Here is a 16,819-nt window from a genome sequence, read left to right as displayed (position 1 = left end):
CCAGTGTCACGCCAAGACTCCTGACCAATGGAACAGGCACAAGTGATGTCCCATCAAAGGCTGGGAGCTGGATTCCCCACATCCAGCGCCCTATGGCCGAAGTACAGGACCTCCGTCTTCGCAGGATTCAGCTTCAGTCTACTCTGCTTCACCCATCCAGTCACGGCTTCTAAAGCTCTAATTAGCGTATCAGGGACAAAGTCAGGCTGGCCATCCATCAACAGATACAACTGGGTGTTATCCATATACTGGTGACAGCCCAGTCCAAACCTCCATATCAAGAGGCCAATTGCACAAGGGGGCACATGTAAAGATTGAACAGTTGAGGGGAGAGTATCGCCCACTGTGGGACGCTGCTTAACAATGGTTGGCATGCTGATAACCTCTCCCCTAACACCACCCTCTGTCCCTGACCATGGAGAAAAGAGACAAGCCACTTTAAGGCAGTCCCTTGAATCTTCATATCGGCGAGGTGGTGGGTCAACAATTCATACTCGATTGGGTCAAACACTGCTGAGATATCTAGCAATACCAACAGCGCCGACCTGCCTTGATCCAGATGCCTACGATCATCTGTGAGGGAGACCAGCTCAGTCTCTGTCCCGTCGCCTGGACAGAAGCCGGACTGGAATGGGTCCAGGACTGAAGCATCCTCCAGGAAAACGTACAGCTGTTCCACCACTGCCTGCTCAATCACCTTACCCAGAAACGGGAGGTTTGAAACTGGACGGTAATTGGGTGGGTCGATGACGTTGTCCTTCTCAGTTTTGTGTTCGGGGTTGAAGTGGAGACACAGGAGAGAGCACTCCAAAAGAGAACTGCGGATGACAGAGGTTTGATTGGAAAAATGTTTTCACAGTGGCCAAATTACTATGCTTAATCATTTGGATAAATTGTCCATATTATGATCCTGTTAAGAATGGAAATGTGGTGTTTGGAGAAACTGTTGTAACTCATTCTATGCCCCAAGGTTGTGATGGATTATAATTGAAAATATGTTTTAATATGGTAATTTCAATTGTGGATTGTGTTCAAAATTGTTCTCTCTCACCAAATAATCAACAATTACACTGGGATCTCTCTCTCTATTGGTGTATTCCACTGATGGGTGAAGATGTTTTTGTTTTGTTTGGCTTACTCTCAGTAACTGTTACCAGCCCTTCTCCATGGTTCTGGGCCGTTTTCACACTGTCTATAAATCCCACGAGACTCATGGAAGGCTGCCGGCTTCCTTGCATGATTTTTAACACCATCCGATTACAAAACGTTGTAAATCACTGTTTGTGCCGTTTTGTGAACAGATGGCGTCAAAAATTGCGCGAGAAAGCCGGCAGCCTTCCGTGAGTCTCACGCTATTTATAGACAGTGTGAAAACGGCCCTGGTGTTGTTTTACTGGTGTTGTTGCATTATATTATGTGTTATATGTTTTATTGAATGAGTTTATATATTTTAAATGTTGTTTTTAATATTCAAATGTTCACCACCTTGGGGGACTAATTTGAGTTGAAAGACATCATAAAAAAGTTTTAAATAAATAAATGTTGATCCATGCATGGAACTCTAGTATTAAATATGGAGTAAGTATATATGGTGACTTGATATTAGATTAAATCCTCCCATTCTGTGCTATGACTAGACATTTGGATTTCTGTGTCTTTGGTCATGCATCTGACATTATTAATGTCCAGTTTTGGCACAATGAAAATGTAACCATTTGGGGTTTGATGCCATGTCATCAAAGGCCGATAGAAATCTGTGTTTGATCCCTTGGTAATTTCTGAAATATATAATTTAAATGAGCAGGCTGCCAGAAATTGCAGGACAATTGATAGGGAAATTTTACCTCCGCTAAAACATTACAAGGTCTGAGGAGCTTGAGCAGCCTGACCTCCTCCCTTTTTGAAAAAAAAAATGACACACAATGTCTTTCCATGTTCTAAGGACAGTAAGCATGCTCAGACCTCATCAGGCTGGGTTTTAAAAAAACGTTTCTTCTTTTTTTTAATTTACACACTAATATTTGTTCTTCAAATCAATATTTTTTTCTTCAAACTAATATTTTTTCTTCAAACTAAGTATACCGAAGCTTTGTCTATGGATGGTACCAGTTCACTGTCCTTCAGATAGCACATAATCATCAGGGTTGCTATTCGTAGTTTTAGGATAGTGTTGCTAAATTGTTAGAAGGATAAAAGGTACAGGTAGTCCCCTGTGCAAGCACCGAGTCATTACTGACCCATGGGGGGACATCGCATCCCAATGTTTTCTTGGCAGACTTTTTTTTACTGGGTGGTTTGCCATTGCCTTCCCCAGTCATCTACACTTTACCCCCAGGAAACTGGGTACTCATTTTACCAACCTCAGAAGGATGGAAGGCTGAGTCAACCTTGAGCTGGCTTGTTAAATTGTTGATTTTGCCTTTGCTGGAATAATTTTAATATTTATTTTAAGTTTTTGAAGAAAACTTGATTAAATTGTGTCAAAAGTAGGGTTGCCAGGTCCCTAGTACTTACCTTTTTGCCATCATTATACAAAGCCTGTGCGATGACATCATCTCTGGGAAGTGACATCATTGCACAGACAACGTGTCGCCCCTGGGAGCGCTCCCATTGTCATGCCACTGCAGAGCGTGAGAGCACTGCCGAGGCGACACAACAGGCCTTGGAGTGCTAATTAATTCTGCACTCCCCTTCTGTCTCCTAACAAATTATGCTAAACTTGAGTGGCCACTTAATCAGGTGCTATACATATGATTGCTATCCATGCTATCCATGATAATAGAGTTCTTTGGAAAGATCTCTACTATTGCATAAAGTTAATAGTTTAAAAACTGTCCAGGCTATTTAATGTGTGCTTTTGGCACAAATATTGATTTTATTATTCACCTTTTTAAAGCAAAGTAATAAATATTGTGCCAGAGAAGAGGATTTTTTTCCCTTACACTTTTCTAAGACTTTCCTTGAAATTAACCCTGAGCATAGGGTTGCCAGTCCCCCACTGGGGGTGGGGGATCCCCCACTCCCACCCTCCACCGTCCGCCCCTGTTTACCTGGCCAGCAGGGGGAACATGGGCCTCCCGGGGGTGTACTCCTGGGCAGAGCAGCGCATTCCCGGGTGGCATGGTGCGCTCTCGGTCTGGCCCAGATTGGGCCTGATCCAGCCCGAATCAGACCGCTGCAGAGTATAGGAGTGCTCCCGTGCACCACAGCAGCCTGTTCCAGGCTGATTTGGACCCGATCTGGGCTGATTTAGGTTCAAATTGGTCCGGATGCCAGTATTTCTATATTATACAGTCTATTCTAGCAATTATCTACCTGTTCTGCTAATTATATTTATGTAACTAATTATCTTACAATTAAATTTAAAAAATATTTTGATATGTAATCATTTTCAAATTTGCAAGACTAAAATCTCTTATAAATTTTGTCCATTATAAGTGAAATATTTCCCCCATTTCTCTTCAAATTCTTTCATTGGCCTTCTGTTAATATAATTCATCAATTTTGCCTTCACAGCATGTTCTGACATTTTATCCTTCCAAATTTCTCTGGTTGAGCATTCTTCTTCTCTCCGTTTACTTGCCTTTTCTACTCTTGCCGCCGTCAACAAATACCAAAATAATTAGTGTAGTGTTCTGTCAACATTGTCTGGTATTATTCCCAGCAACATAGTTTGAAGTTTCATGGCAAAATTAATTCTTAAAATCTGAATCTCAGCATGTATATCTTTCCAGAATTTTTTACTTTTTTAAAACATGTCCACCACATATGAAAAAAGAGTCGTCTGCTTCTTTACATTTCCAGCATGACCCTATATATTTCTTATCACAAGCTAATTTATGTTGATTTAGAATAAAATGGGCAATGTCACAATCATATTGCTGATTTGCTGTAGTTGCTGTGGTTGAAAAAGATGTTCTTTCTTGTGCGTCCTCATATTGGTAATATTTTTTTTTATTTTGGGCAATTTTTATTTTTATGTGTCTTCTATATAAGATCCGAAGAAAAATACTTTATCTTTGAAGATGTTTTTATAGCTCTAGTCTCTCTCCTGGTAGGGTAGAATAAAATGTGATTAAGGATAATTCACAACATACAGAAATGAGACGCTTGCTGTCATGAGTCAGCCCCAGCCCCGACTGGCCACCTTACCTAGTGCCTCAGAGTCCTCCTCAGAGTCCTCCTCAGAAGATGAGCAGGAAGGGCCAGCAGGATCTCCTCTAGAGTCGGAAGCCCCTGCAGAAGCTATGGGAGAGGAGGAGCAGTCAGAAACCACTGCTGCTGCTCCAGAGGGAATTCAGCAAGAACAGCCTGGAGCTTCTGCAGAGACTGTCAGGGACGAGGAACAGCCAGAAACCTCCACAGAGGCTGTAAGAGACAAAGACTCCCCCAGGGCAAGAGCGAAATCCGAGCCTCTGGGGCCAGCTGAAAGGAGGAAACTTAGAGATAAGGCAGCGCTCCTGGAGAGGCGTAGGAGTGGCCGTCTGCAAGCACAATGCTGAGCTGAGCTGTTCGAGGGAGAGGCAACAGCTGTCCCTCGTTAGGACAGCAATAAAGGAAGACGCTGAGGAAACCAAGCGTGGAAGCAACTCAGCTCGCCACTCCCTGCTACCTGGACATTCGTGTACCCTGCTCTACTGCTTGCTTGGACTTTGACCTTGGCCTGCCTACTGACTACTCTTCTGCCTGCCCCCCTCTCTCTGACTGATAGCCTGACCCTGACACCTGGCCTGACTCCTGGACCCTGGTTTGCTGTCTTCTGTAATACTGAACTCCTGCCTGCTGTGTTCAGCCCTGCAGTACCAGTGAGCCTCCTGCCTGCTGTGCCCAGCCCTGTGTGCGACACTTGCATTAGAACTTTATTACTTCATTTATAGTCTGCCTTTCTCACAGAGACTCAAGGCAAATTACAAAAATTAAAAACCAACAATAAATATAAAACAATATCCTCTTCATAGGCATGCAGTCCTGAAAAGTTCTGCTGAACACATTCAGTGGAATGATACACATTTGGGAACCTTCCTGATCAATTTGGGTAAGCTGTTCCACCAGATTGGGCTCACTAAAGGGGTATGTTCAGGTATGGGCAATCACTGATCTTGTTGTGGAGTGTAACATTCAAAAGGTTTGCTCAGATGAGTGAAGCTGTTGCAGTAACGCGTATTGGAAAAAGTAGTTGTGCAGATAGATACCTGGGTCCCAGGCCATGAAGGACTGGCAGGGTACTTTGAATTAAATCAAACACTCATTGCTAAGTAATGCAGTGACTGCAGAATAGGTAGTGCTTACTCTGCCTAACACCAGATTGCAATTGAGCTGTGACATTCTGTACCAGGCATGTTACCATAGTCTAGTCCCAGTTACATTGGCATAGATCCACAAGGCCATTCTGGACAAGGTAGGGAGCCATCCTGTGTGCTAAATGGAGGTGGAAGAAATCATTTTCTGTGCCTGAATTAACCTGCTGCTTCAGCAATAATGTTGGGTCTAGTATGACCCCCAAGACTATTAACGGAGTCAGCAAGGGTTAGCTAAACTCCATCAAATGTAGGAGAACCATACCCTTCCATCAGGCAGCCTTGCCATCCAACATAATTTCTCTTGTCAGGATCTTTAGCTTGTTCTACAACTAAGCACTTTACAGCATTCAACTTGCTTCATGTGCATGAACTTAAGCTGTAATCCTATGCACACTTGGGAGTAAACCTGGTTGATTTCAATGGGAGTTATTTCTGTGTGGTAGTTCTAGTAATGTAAACCTAACTTGTAATTTAGGTTTGTTCTTTGCAGCCCAGCCCTGATGGGCAGAGGAGGGGGTAAGAGCATGGCGACAGAGCACACAGACACCACTGGCTGGAGTGGCCACAACTTTATTAAAATGTAACTTAAGGAGCATTGATGATGCATAGGGGTCAGATCCCAAGCATCAGCTGACCTGCCTGCCAGCTGATGAACCCCAAAAACCCCTCAGACACTCCATGGGGGACCATGGAGTGGCAGCAAATGGAATGCCATGTAGGTGTACACCCCTGCGTGAATCCCCTGCCACCTGGGAGTGAGTGTGCCCTAGCAGACCCCGAGCTGGGCATGCACCACCATGACTCACTCCCAAGATTCCTTAAGGGAATCCCTTTACTGGGGAGACTGGTCTTGCAGGCCTCATCTCCCCCGAAGAAGGATCCAATCCCAATGCTCAAAGCACCACAAGAGCCACAAAACGGCTCCTGCCAGCACTCCTAAAGTTGCAACCAACCTAACAGGCCATCCTGAATGTCCTGCAACCAGATGTCCTGCCTCCAGCTGGGAAGGTGCACACTGTTGGGGTAGTATAAGGTCTTGAGCCAAAAAAAAAAATGTCCGGATGCAGAATAAGAGAGCCACCTGCTTTTTTCAAAAATTGATCCACTGCCCTGGCTAACTTCTACAAAACCATGTCCACCTTGTCTAGGCAAGTGGCCCCATGTCAAGAACACCACTAAAGCAAGTCTGACCACAAGATGTGAGTTCAAACAAAGAGTCTGTGCAGGTACGTAGGTCCACTAACATGGAGTGTTTCAAGTCCAGCACCGGCCACGTGCCCAGGTTGTTCTCCCTGAGCTGGATGACCAGAGCATCAGATGGGCCATGCTGGCGAAGCAAAAGTTGCACCACCATGACTGGCGAAGCAAAGTTGGCACCAGCGATTCCCAGAGCATCTATCTGATGCCCATCCACATGATCCTGATAAGGCCCTGCAGTACAAGCTGATTTCCCCATCCAGACAGCACCGTGTGACAGTGGACCCAATGCATGATACTGTGCCTACGGATCCAGACAGACCTGAAAACACTGATGAGAAAACAGCCATTAATGAGTCTCTCCAGATTCCAGGTGAATGTAAGACCAGTAAGTGTGTGACCTCCAGTAAAAGGACACACTGTATCAAAGGCTCTAGATCAATCCAGGAAGAGCAACAAAGAAGCATGGCCATTGTCTACATTCAGACAAAGGTCATCAATTAAAGCCCCCAGAGCTGTTTCTGTCCCATAGAATGCAGGGATATAAACAGGGAAATGAAGGCGGGAGGACTGGTATCAGAACCTACTGCTCTGTTGTCGGAGAAAGAAAGGGGGTGAGGAGGCTGAACTCCTGTGCCCTGCTTGTCCCATCCAGCCAACACTGTGATAGGGCGGTCAGGTGGAGCCTAGGAACAGCTGGCAGCCCCTCACTCCACCTGCATTGATGGCCAGTAGGATGAAAGTGATTAACACTTTCTCAGTATTGCGGTTTCTGTGTCAGATGGTGTTGGTTTGATGCCCTTGTTATGAGGAAATGTAATTTGATAGTTTACTTTGCAAGATGAGAAATTTGGTGATCTTAAGATGATATATTTAAAAAACTGAGAGTCATGAATGTATATTCTTTATGCTTTTCAGAGTGTCAGTTCAGTTGGAGCTACTAATGCAGAACTACCCTTGGCTGACCCCAGGATGTACCAGTTGGACATCACATTAAAAAGAGGTCATAATTTAGCAGCTCGTGATCGAAGAGGTAAGAGTATGCTGATAAATATTCATAGTATGGGAAAAACTTTCTTTTTTTAATACATTTTATAGCTGTGCCCTGAACAATATAGGATTAGAATTTATCCCCTTTAATCATGAGAGTCAGTTTGGTGTAGTGGTTAAGAACACAGGATTCTACTCTGGAGAACCGGGTTTGATTCTCCAACCCTCCACTTGAAGCCAGCTGGTTGACCTTGGGTCAGTCATAGCTTTTAGGAGTTCTCTCAGCCCCTCCCACCTCACAAGGGTGATTGCCATGAGAATAAGTATGCCGCTAAGTCCGGAGTGGCTGGGGCCAGCTCCGGACAACTAATTTAAAATCCACATGTGCATCTTTATATATTACATTTTGTAAATGTCAAGAATTGATTGCAAAAAATGCACACACACCAGAAAAAGTATAATTTATATAATATTTAATCAGCAGCTGATTACACTTAAAACAAATTTTCCAAGCTTTTTATTATTACTTGGATCTAATGAAATAAACATCTCAAAACAGACTTGGACCCATTGAAGATTTCCATAGACAGAAGGGATTTCCATTCACAGAGCAAGACTTCCTCCACACTGCAGCTCAAAATGGCCTCTGAAACAATGCAGAAAAGGGGGGTCCCCAAGAACAGCACAGAGGGTGGAGTAGGGAAAATCGCCTCTCCCTTCTTTTTGCAAAAATTTGGATCCAAGCCAAAGGCTCCAACAGTCGCTGATGTTGAAACAGAAAGTATAGAGACATGCTGAGTAGTAGGATTCTGTTTAACGCTACATGCTACTCGCTTGAACTGAGCATGTGGCTTGCTTTTTTCTTCCCGGGGAGGGATTGAAGAGGAGAGGAACTGACAGCTCACATAGCTGTTGCATGTTCAGTGTGTTCATGCTCAATAACATTCAACTTGGTGGTAATCAAACAGACCGCCATTCCTAGAATGTAGGCAATGGAATACATTGCAGGCATCATGAATGAGGTAAAAATACATTTCTTTTGTTGTGTAATGGTGGCGTTAAATTAAAAAGAAAATTGGAATACTGTGAAAATAACACTGATGCTTTCTCTATCTCTGAAGGGCAGCAAAATCTTTTCAATGAAACTGCTTCATTCACTATCTTTAGAATACATTGACTTATTGAGTTTTAGATTTTTATCTTCCTTTTTGGATAAAAGCAGTTGCCAATAAAAAAACTTGTAAAAAGGATATAATATTTATAAAAACGTAAGAAATTATTAAAACATATAATGGGCACTTGGATTTTAATCCTTTTGCGTATCCTGAAGGTTTAATTTGTTTTGCAAAAGCAAAGACTTGAAATTGTCTTCATGTGAAAGTAATTGGAAAAAGTCATAACATCATTAACGGCCTTTTTGTCCCCCTCCCCCATAGTCTGCACTTTATTTTGATTTTCAGAAGAATCCCAAATGTATGAGTCCATACTGAGTTCAACTGAGTTCCCATTAAACCTTTAGCCTGAGTTAATGGTAGGCAAATACGCCTGAGTATGCTTCAAATATAGAGGTGGGCACGGTCTGGAAAATGGACCAAAATTTTGCACAGTCCAGCCTAGTTTGTGGTTCGCGAACACACAGTCCGTGGGACTCACCTTTTTCACAAATTTTGGTCCCTTTGGGCCGGTCTGTGGTCTGTGAGTCCAGACATCCTGGTGCCATCTATCAGTTCCCTAGGCAATGGAGAGGACATCCACAGCCCTTTTGCAGCCCTTAAAAACTTAATAGGCAGCTCTGCCTGTTGAGCCGAGAGCTCTCATTCTGCAAGGGAGGGGTGGATATTCTGCAGCCAATCTTAGCCCTCAAAATCTTGATAGGCAGCTTTGCCTGTCAACCAGAGAGCTCCCATTCTGCTCTATGGAGCAAGGAACAAGAATGAATTCCCTAGGCAATGGAGGGGTGGAAGTTCTGCAACCATGGCAACACCAATCTTAGCCCTCAAAATCTTGATAGGCAGCTCTGCTTGCTAACAGAGCTCCCATTCTGCTCTATGTGAGCAAAGAGGAAGAATAAATTCCCTAGGCAGCAGGGGGTGGACATTCTGCAGCCATGGCAACACCAGTCTTAGCCCTCAAACCTTGATAGGCAGCTCTGCCTGCCAACCAGAGAGCTCCCATTCTTTTCTATGCGAGCAAAGAGCAAGAATGATTTCCCTAGGCCACGGCTGGGAAGGTGTCTATGTGGTGAATGAGGGGGCTCTTCCTCCACCCTTTTCTGTTTGATTTTGCCTCATTGCAACTTTTTGGTGCTGCTAGCCAATGCAAGTCAATTGGCATTTGCGACTCTAGTATCTACTGGAAGTTTCCTGGGGGCGGCCGCTTTGGGGGTCTGTAACTCAGACATCCAAAATGCAATCTTGACCAAACTTGGAGGGTGGCTGGAGGAGAGGCTGCTCAAGATTCTATGTGAGTTTGGGCTCTCTGGGTTGAAGAGGGAGGAGCCAGGGCTGTCAGAATTGATGGACCATGGACCAACAAACTGGTCTGTAAACGGGGCTGGTCTGTGGGAAGTTTGTGGTCCGTGAAAATCGATGGACCATGGGCCAGTGGTCCATGGGGTTTTCCTGGTCTGTGCCCATTTCTGTTCAAATGGATGGGGGCCCTTTGTTGCAGTAGAACCATTTCTTAAATGATCCCACTTATGAGTCCAGTAAACATGTGTTGGTGTGAATGTGGCCCACTTTGGCCCAAATCTGTATTAAACTAGCTTAACTTCAGTTGTCTCTCACATCTATGTTAAAAGAGTTTAGATTAGCTTAGGTTTTACAACCGGTTTAAAAAAACTCCCCAATCTGGGCAGTGACCAATATAAATAGCTAACGGATTGCTGGGAGGCTGACAAAATGGCAAAGCTCCTCAACAAGCTTAGAAGGAATATTAAGAATTGCATTGAGTGAAATCTGAAACTAAGTTTATTGAAGTTTATTACACATTATTGGCTTGGAGAATTGGCAAACTCAAGCAACTAAAATAATACATGAGTGGAATGGGTAGCGAAAATGGCCCTGGAGCAAGCCAAGCTGAGTGGTCCTTGTGGTGCTACAAGCCAACGCTCAGCTCAGCAATGAAAACAATGGGCATTAGCTCATCCATTGCTTCCTCATGAAAACTGGTAGCAATGTGGAAAAGACATTTCTTAAACTGACGCCAACTGCCATTGCAAGTAAAGGATCTGACCCAAGTGGCCCTTTAGAACAATACACCTCTGGGAAATTTCCCTCTCAGTTAAATGGCCAGTCTGCCTCTGAAATAATACCAGGAATATTATATGGCAATAATACTGAATGCTAGGATGCCACTATGAAGCATCAGGGTTTTTTAAAATCCAGACATGTGTACTGCAATGTTTATGCCATTTGAAAAGGGAGAGGCAAGAAAGGTGAGTAGAGCAGAGGCAAGAACTAACTTATCTGTGCAGGCCCAGCAAAGGTCTGAATCCTTGTCTAGGCAGCAATTAATCGAAAAGGCACTTTTTGAGAGGAAAGTAGCTACAACAGAAATGCGTGAGGCTGGAGCTTCATAAACCATGGAATGGGTAATCCTGGGCAAGCACAAGTGTTCTTAGGTGTACCACATGATATTCAATAAGCGTGTTTATCATATGAACTCTGTACACATCAGTTGACCAGACTTGATACATGCAACTGGGTAGGTGAGCTTTGCATATAGCAAGTGTACTCCATGAGACGGGCGCTACATGGAAAAAATCACATGGATGCTTTACATGTATCCCATGTCATGTTTGAACTGGGCCTTAGCATACATGTCAGAGTATGTCTTGCTGTTTTCATTTCTTGCAGGGTTTTCTTATTCTGTCAGATTTACTGGGAGATTTACTGTTCAGTGGATCCCATAGACAATTTTTGTGAGATTATTTCTAGATAGATTATTTGAGTGGCAGTTGGCATTGCATCAGCATGTTTATACCTGCAACTCAAATTGGAACTGCTGTGATCTTAATGCTGTTTGCTGTTAGTACAAATGGGTTAGCAGGATTAATTTCGATGGCATAGTCATTGCTAGGCAAAAGAAGCAGAACTAATATCAGATGCAGATTCTGTTATCTTAAACCCAGTTCTTGTGGGAAAATGCTGCCGCCATGTGCACAGAATAATTATTACTGCTAGAAATGTTTTATTTGTCTTCCAACTGCACAAAAACCTTTGGTACTAATCAAAAGCAGTGAGCATGAGAATGTTAAAATATCATTGTTTCTCTTTTGGCGGGTGTATTTGGTTACTCAGCTTGTAGATTAGCTTATTTATCTATTTGTTACTTATAGTCTCCCTTCCTCACTAAGAATCAGTGTGGATTGCATAATGTGAGTCAGTACAATCAATAGGATGAAGAGACATCTAATAAACAGTAGTAGTATTAGGATTGCAGGAATCTGAAATAAATCATAAATATTAAACATGACATGTTAAAAATGAGAGAAATGATGGCGTTAGCAGAGATGGCTAAACTTAACAGCTCTGATTAGAGATGAAACATTGTCTACTTTCATGGTTAATTGGAAACCCCTTCTTGACTTTCTGCATGAGATGAGAAAAAATGAATTGATGATTTGTGGATTTGATTTCTAAGATAAACTTGAGAAAAATAAATAGAAAGGGGGCACTATTGAAAAGGTAAATTTTAGGGGTATTAAAAGTACAAATACAATGTGTGTAAAGATATAATAGGTGTTGTAGAGGAAAATGAAAAATGAAATGTGTATTATTTTGTTTTTCCTTTCTTTAATTTTCATTTTTTTCTTTTTCTCTCTCATTCTGTTCCTTTTTCTTTAATTTTTTCTTTTTCTGCCCCTTTATTGAGCTTTAAATCTTATTAATAAAATATAAAATTATTATCAAGAAAAATGCAAGAAATGATATTAAATTAGTAATATAATATAGTGAGAGCAAGGTAAAACATACAGTAACAGATAATACATATTAATATAGTACACGTTGTTTTCTGCTACTGTCTTCCTGAGTCATTCTATTTTTAATATATATAGCCCTATTTCTTTATAAAAATTCCTTCCAGAACAGTTCTGTTTTACACAGTTTGCAGAAAGCCTAAAGAGTGGGAGCCTTCCTGACCTCAGGCAGGCCATTCCATAGGGTGGGGTCCACTACAGAGAATGCACGTTTGGGTAATTGTTGATCTTTCCCATTTGCAGGATGTGCAGATGAGCAAAGTTGTCATGCAGGACATAGGAGGAAAAGTGCAGATATAAGGGTCGAAGGCCAAAAAGAGTTGAACTAATGGGTAGCCAATGGAGTGACTGCAAAATGGGTGTTACATGCATGCTCAGCCTAGTTCCTGACAATAACTGAGCTGCGGTATTCCACACTAATTGGTGTTTGGGGAAGAGAGGAACATTAATGTGTATTAATGTATATTTGTCATGTATTTTTCAGCTGTATCTCAGAGGTCCTTTTTCTGGCCATTTGCCTGGGGAATACAAACTTGTGCAATTAAAGCTTTGGACTAACTATTCTGGCTGCTATATATTTTCTTGGTTCCTGTGTATTTTTTTACTGTTGGATATTGATACAGTTGAATTGCATCAGTGTGTGCTAATGCTGAATCCATGCCTTCCACGAAGGGAGCAGAAGGGATTTTAGTCACCTTCCTTTCCTTTTCTTCAATGCCCCAGTGTTCTGAGGCAGTGTCCTTGACCCAGAAACCATTGCTGAGGGATGAGGCTTTCATAGAAGTATGAAATACGGCTTGGGGATCTGCTATGAGAGAATTGCTCCCTCCCACAGCCTTGCACCAGCTTGTGTTCTACTTGTGAAGCTTTTTTTACCTAAGGGTGGGGTGGTGGCTGAATTTCTGAAGATCCTTCTTTCTTGTTGCACCTTCCCATGATGCATCTTGTGGTATTCAGAAGGGACTCTTGACTCTTAGGGTGCAGGAAGATGTGGGTGGAAGGGGAAGTCAGCAAAATTCCTTTTTGCAAATTTTCTTCATTTGAAATTGACTTGGTTCCTAGATTTACGCCATTTAAATTTAAGTAGGGCAAAATAAATTCATATATCTTTATATATCTATCACATATATTTGATACATAATTATTAATTTGATTTTTAATTACTATGTTTGGGGTTGCATTGTAGAAAAGGTAAAGATAGATTAGTGCTGAAGCAGCAGAAGTCAACCTAGATGTATGCAACCTAGATGTTCCTTGAGATCATCTTCCTGATAGCTTTTGGGCATTCTGCAAAATTTGCTAAACAATAAAGATGCAAGATACTGTTTCTCATAGACATATATTAGATAATATACTATTATAATCAGGTAGTTCAGTTTTTATCATGATTTCATGCCATCAGCCGTGCCCTCCTAAGCGGTGTCACCCTTCTAAACCCATTGAAGTAAATGGGCTTAGAAAGGTGTAACTCTGCCTAAGAGGAGTGTACTGTAAGGGGCTTACTTGCAATCCCTTCACTGTAAGGACATTTATTTGTCTCTGTAGTTTGACATAACACTTTTAACATTTATTTGTGGGGAAAATAGAACAATTGAATTATCTGTATTGAATAAAAAGATTACAAATAAAGGACTTCTACATAAATAAGAAATTTATAACATTTGTGTTGATCTGAATAAAAAGGATTCCAGCTCTACAAATCAAATGAACTGAACTGGGAAGAGTACATTGCCATCTTGTGGCATAATGCAATATCACACCATCTTTGAAATTTCTTAACTTGGGTAAACTTTATGAGAAAAAGAGTTTCTGCTATCTTTAAATATTGTGCTATACAGCAATACACCTATAAACATACTATGCAAGCTGCACTAGTTAACAGTAATCTTTGTCTAATTTTGGTGGTACTGTGCAATTAGTTAATCTCAGTGATGTTTAAGAGAGAAACATCATTAATCGTTATGACAAGCTGTTTTCTTTTAGGAAAAAAACCCCTATATAGTAACTATTGCTTAGCAATTCTGAGAACCAAGTACATGTCTCACAGTGCAAACCTTTGCAGAAATACTGCAGTCTGAGCCCACTGAGATCCATGTTATTAGATTAGAGCAGCTCTGCACAAGACTGCATACTTAGTATGTTGGAGACTGATTTTTTCCTGTTTGCTCACAGATTACTAGTTGTTGTAAATTTTAAAAAAGGCTTGATCTTATTGGTAAAATGGTCAGTTTTAAAGAATGTCTGTTTTGTATTAAGGATTTTTATGACTTTTAAAGTATATGCTACCTACATGCACAATAATGATTCTTTTTGTTTTTAATCAGGGACAAGTGATCCATATGTCAAATTTAAAACAGGTGGAAAAGAAGTCTTTAGAAGCAAAACAATCCATAAGAATCTTAACCCAGTGTGGGAGGAAAGAACTTCCATCTTTGTTGAGAACTTAAGGGAACAACTATATATAAAGGTGAATAATATATCTACTTTTAGTTTAAGTGGAATTTATGGCCCATGTCCTGTTCACTAGCTGCAAACAGAGACCTGATTGTTATTATTATGGTTGTTGGGGGTTTTCCGGGCTGTATTGCCGTGGTCTTGGCATTGTAGTTCCTGACGTTTCGCCAGCAGCTGTGGCTGGCATCTTCAGAGGTGTAGCACCAAAAGACAGAGATCTCTCAGTGTCACAGTGTGGAAAAGATGTAGGTCATTTGTATCTACTCAGGAGGGGTGGGGTTGAGCTGAGTCATTCTGTAAGAGTTTCCCAGGGTGTGGAATGCTAATGGCGGGAGGCTTCACTGAGTCATTCTGTAAGAGTTTCCCAGGGTGTGGAATGCTAATGGCGGGAGGCTTCACTGTATCCTGAGGCGGTTCTTTTGCATATGGATTGGTGCTTGATGTGCTAATCTTCTCTGCAGGGCTATTGTCGGGTGTGGAGTGTTTTGTTGGCCTGGTGTTTTTCAGAACTGGAGCCCATGCTCTGTTCATTCTTAAGGTTTCTTCTTTCCTGTTGAAGTTTTGCTTATGCTTGTGAATTTCAATGGCTTCCCTGTGCAGTCTGACAAAGTAGTTGGAAGTGTTGTCCAGTATTTTGGTGTCCTGGAATAAGATACTGTGCCCTGTTTGAGTTAGGCTATGTTCAGCCACTGCTGATTTTTCAGGCTGTCCAAGTCTGCAGTGTCTTTCATGTTCTTTTATTCTTGTCTGGATGCTACGCTTTGTGGTCCCGATGTAAACTTGTCCACAGCTGCAGGGTATACGGTATACTCCTGCAGAGGTGAGGGGGTCTCTGCTGTCTTTTGCTGATCGTAGCATCTGTTGTATTTTTCGGGTGGGTCTGAATACTGCTTGAAGGTTATGCTTTTTCATAAGCTTTCCCATCTGATCAGTAATTCCTTTGATATATGGCAAAAACACTTTTCCTGTAGGTGACTGTTTCTCCTTGGTTGTTTGATTCATCCTGGGTTTGATTGCTCTTCGGATTTCATTTCTGGAGTAGCCATTTGCCTGAAGTGCGTGGTTTAGATGATTAATTTCCTCATTGAGAAAGCGCGGCTCACATATCCGTCTTGCACGATCCACTAATGTTTTCATTATGCCTCTTTTCTGTCGGGGGTGGTGATTGGAGTTTTTGTGTAAGTACCGATCAGTGTGAGTTGGTTTCCTGTAGACCTTGTGACCTAACTGAGAGTTTGCTTTGCGGATGACCAAGGTATCCAGGAATGAGAGTTTTCCCTCACTTTCTTTCTCCATTGTGAATTGTATGTTCAGGTGGATGTTGTTGAGATGATTCAAAAACTCCATCAATTCTTCCTCCCCATGGCTCCAAATGATGAATGTATCATCCACAAACTGGTGCTACACCTCTGAAGATGCCAGCCACAGCTGCTGGCGAAACGTCAGGAACTACAATGCCAAGACCACGGCAATACAGCCCGGAAAACCCCCAACAACCATCGTTCTCCGGCCGTGAAAGCCTTCGACAATACATTGTTATTATTATGTTTTACAATTGATTCAAGAGTTCATCGGCCTACATGTGGGTGTTTGACAGATTATATCACTGTATTCCTTACTTTGCAGTACAGCACAATTGGTTTTTCGCACATGTGCATTTTCACTCAGACTAATTGAGTTCTACTACCTCCCCAACCTTGCTACATAATAAAATTCCCTTAGTTAAAATGCAACAAATATAACAAAACGTATTTACAAGTTTTGCTTTAAATACAGCTTTTACTTTTGTCCATCTTAGGTCTTTGATTATGATTTTGGCCTCCAAGATGATTTCATGGGATCAGCATTTTTGGACCTCAATTCACTAGAACAAAACAGGTACATCTTTGTTCCCTCT

General features: G+C 41.9%; 1 protein-coding gene across 1 annotated transcript in view; it reads left to right on the top strand.

The window, feature by feature from the left end:
• MCTP1 (multiple C2 and transmembrane domain containing 1) overlaps positions 1–16,819 on the top strand; it is a 412,208-nt gene that overhangs the window by 105,681 nt on the left and 289,708 nt on the right. The window contains exons 2-4 of the mRNA XM_054986650.1: positions 7,416–7,530; positions 14,793–14,935; positions 16,721–16,800. Coding sequence (XP_054842625.1) covers positions 7,470–7,530; positions 14,793–14,935; positions 16,721–16,800 — 284 coding nt within the window. The 5' untranslated portion in view covers positions 7,416–7,469. The remainder of the gene's footprint in view (positions 1–7,415; positions 7,531–14,792; positions 14,936–16,720; positions 16,801–16,819) is intronic.

Source organism: Eublepharis macularius, chromosome 8 (genome assembly GCF_028583425.1).
Source record: "Eublepharis macularius isolate TG4126 chromosome 8, MPM_Emac_v1.0, whole genome shotgun sequence".
Lineage (NCBI taxonomy): Eukaryota > Metazoa > Chordata > Lepidosauria > Squamata > Eublepharidae > Eublepharis > Eublepharis macularius.
Note: the sequence above shows the minus strand (reverse complement) of the source record. Positions and strands in the feature narration are given on the sequence as shown.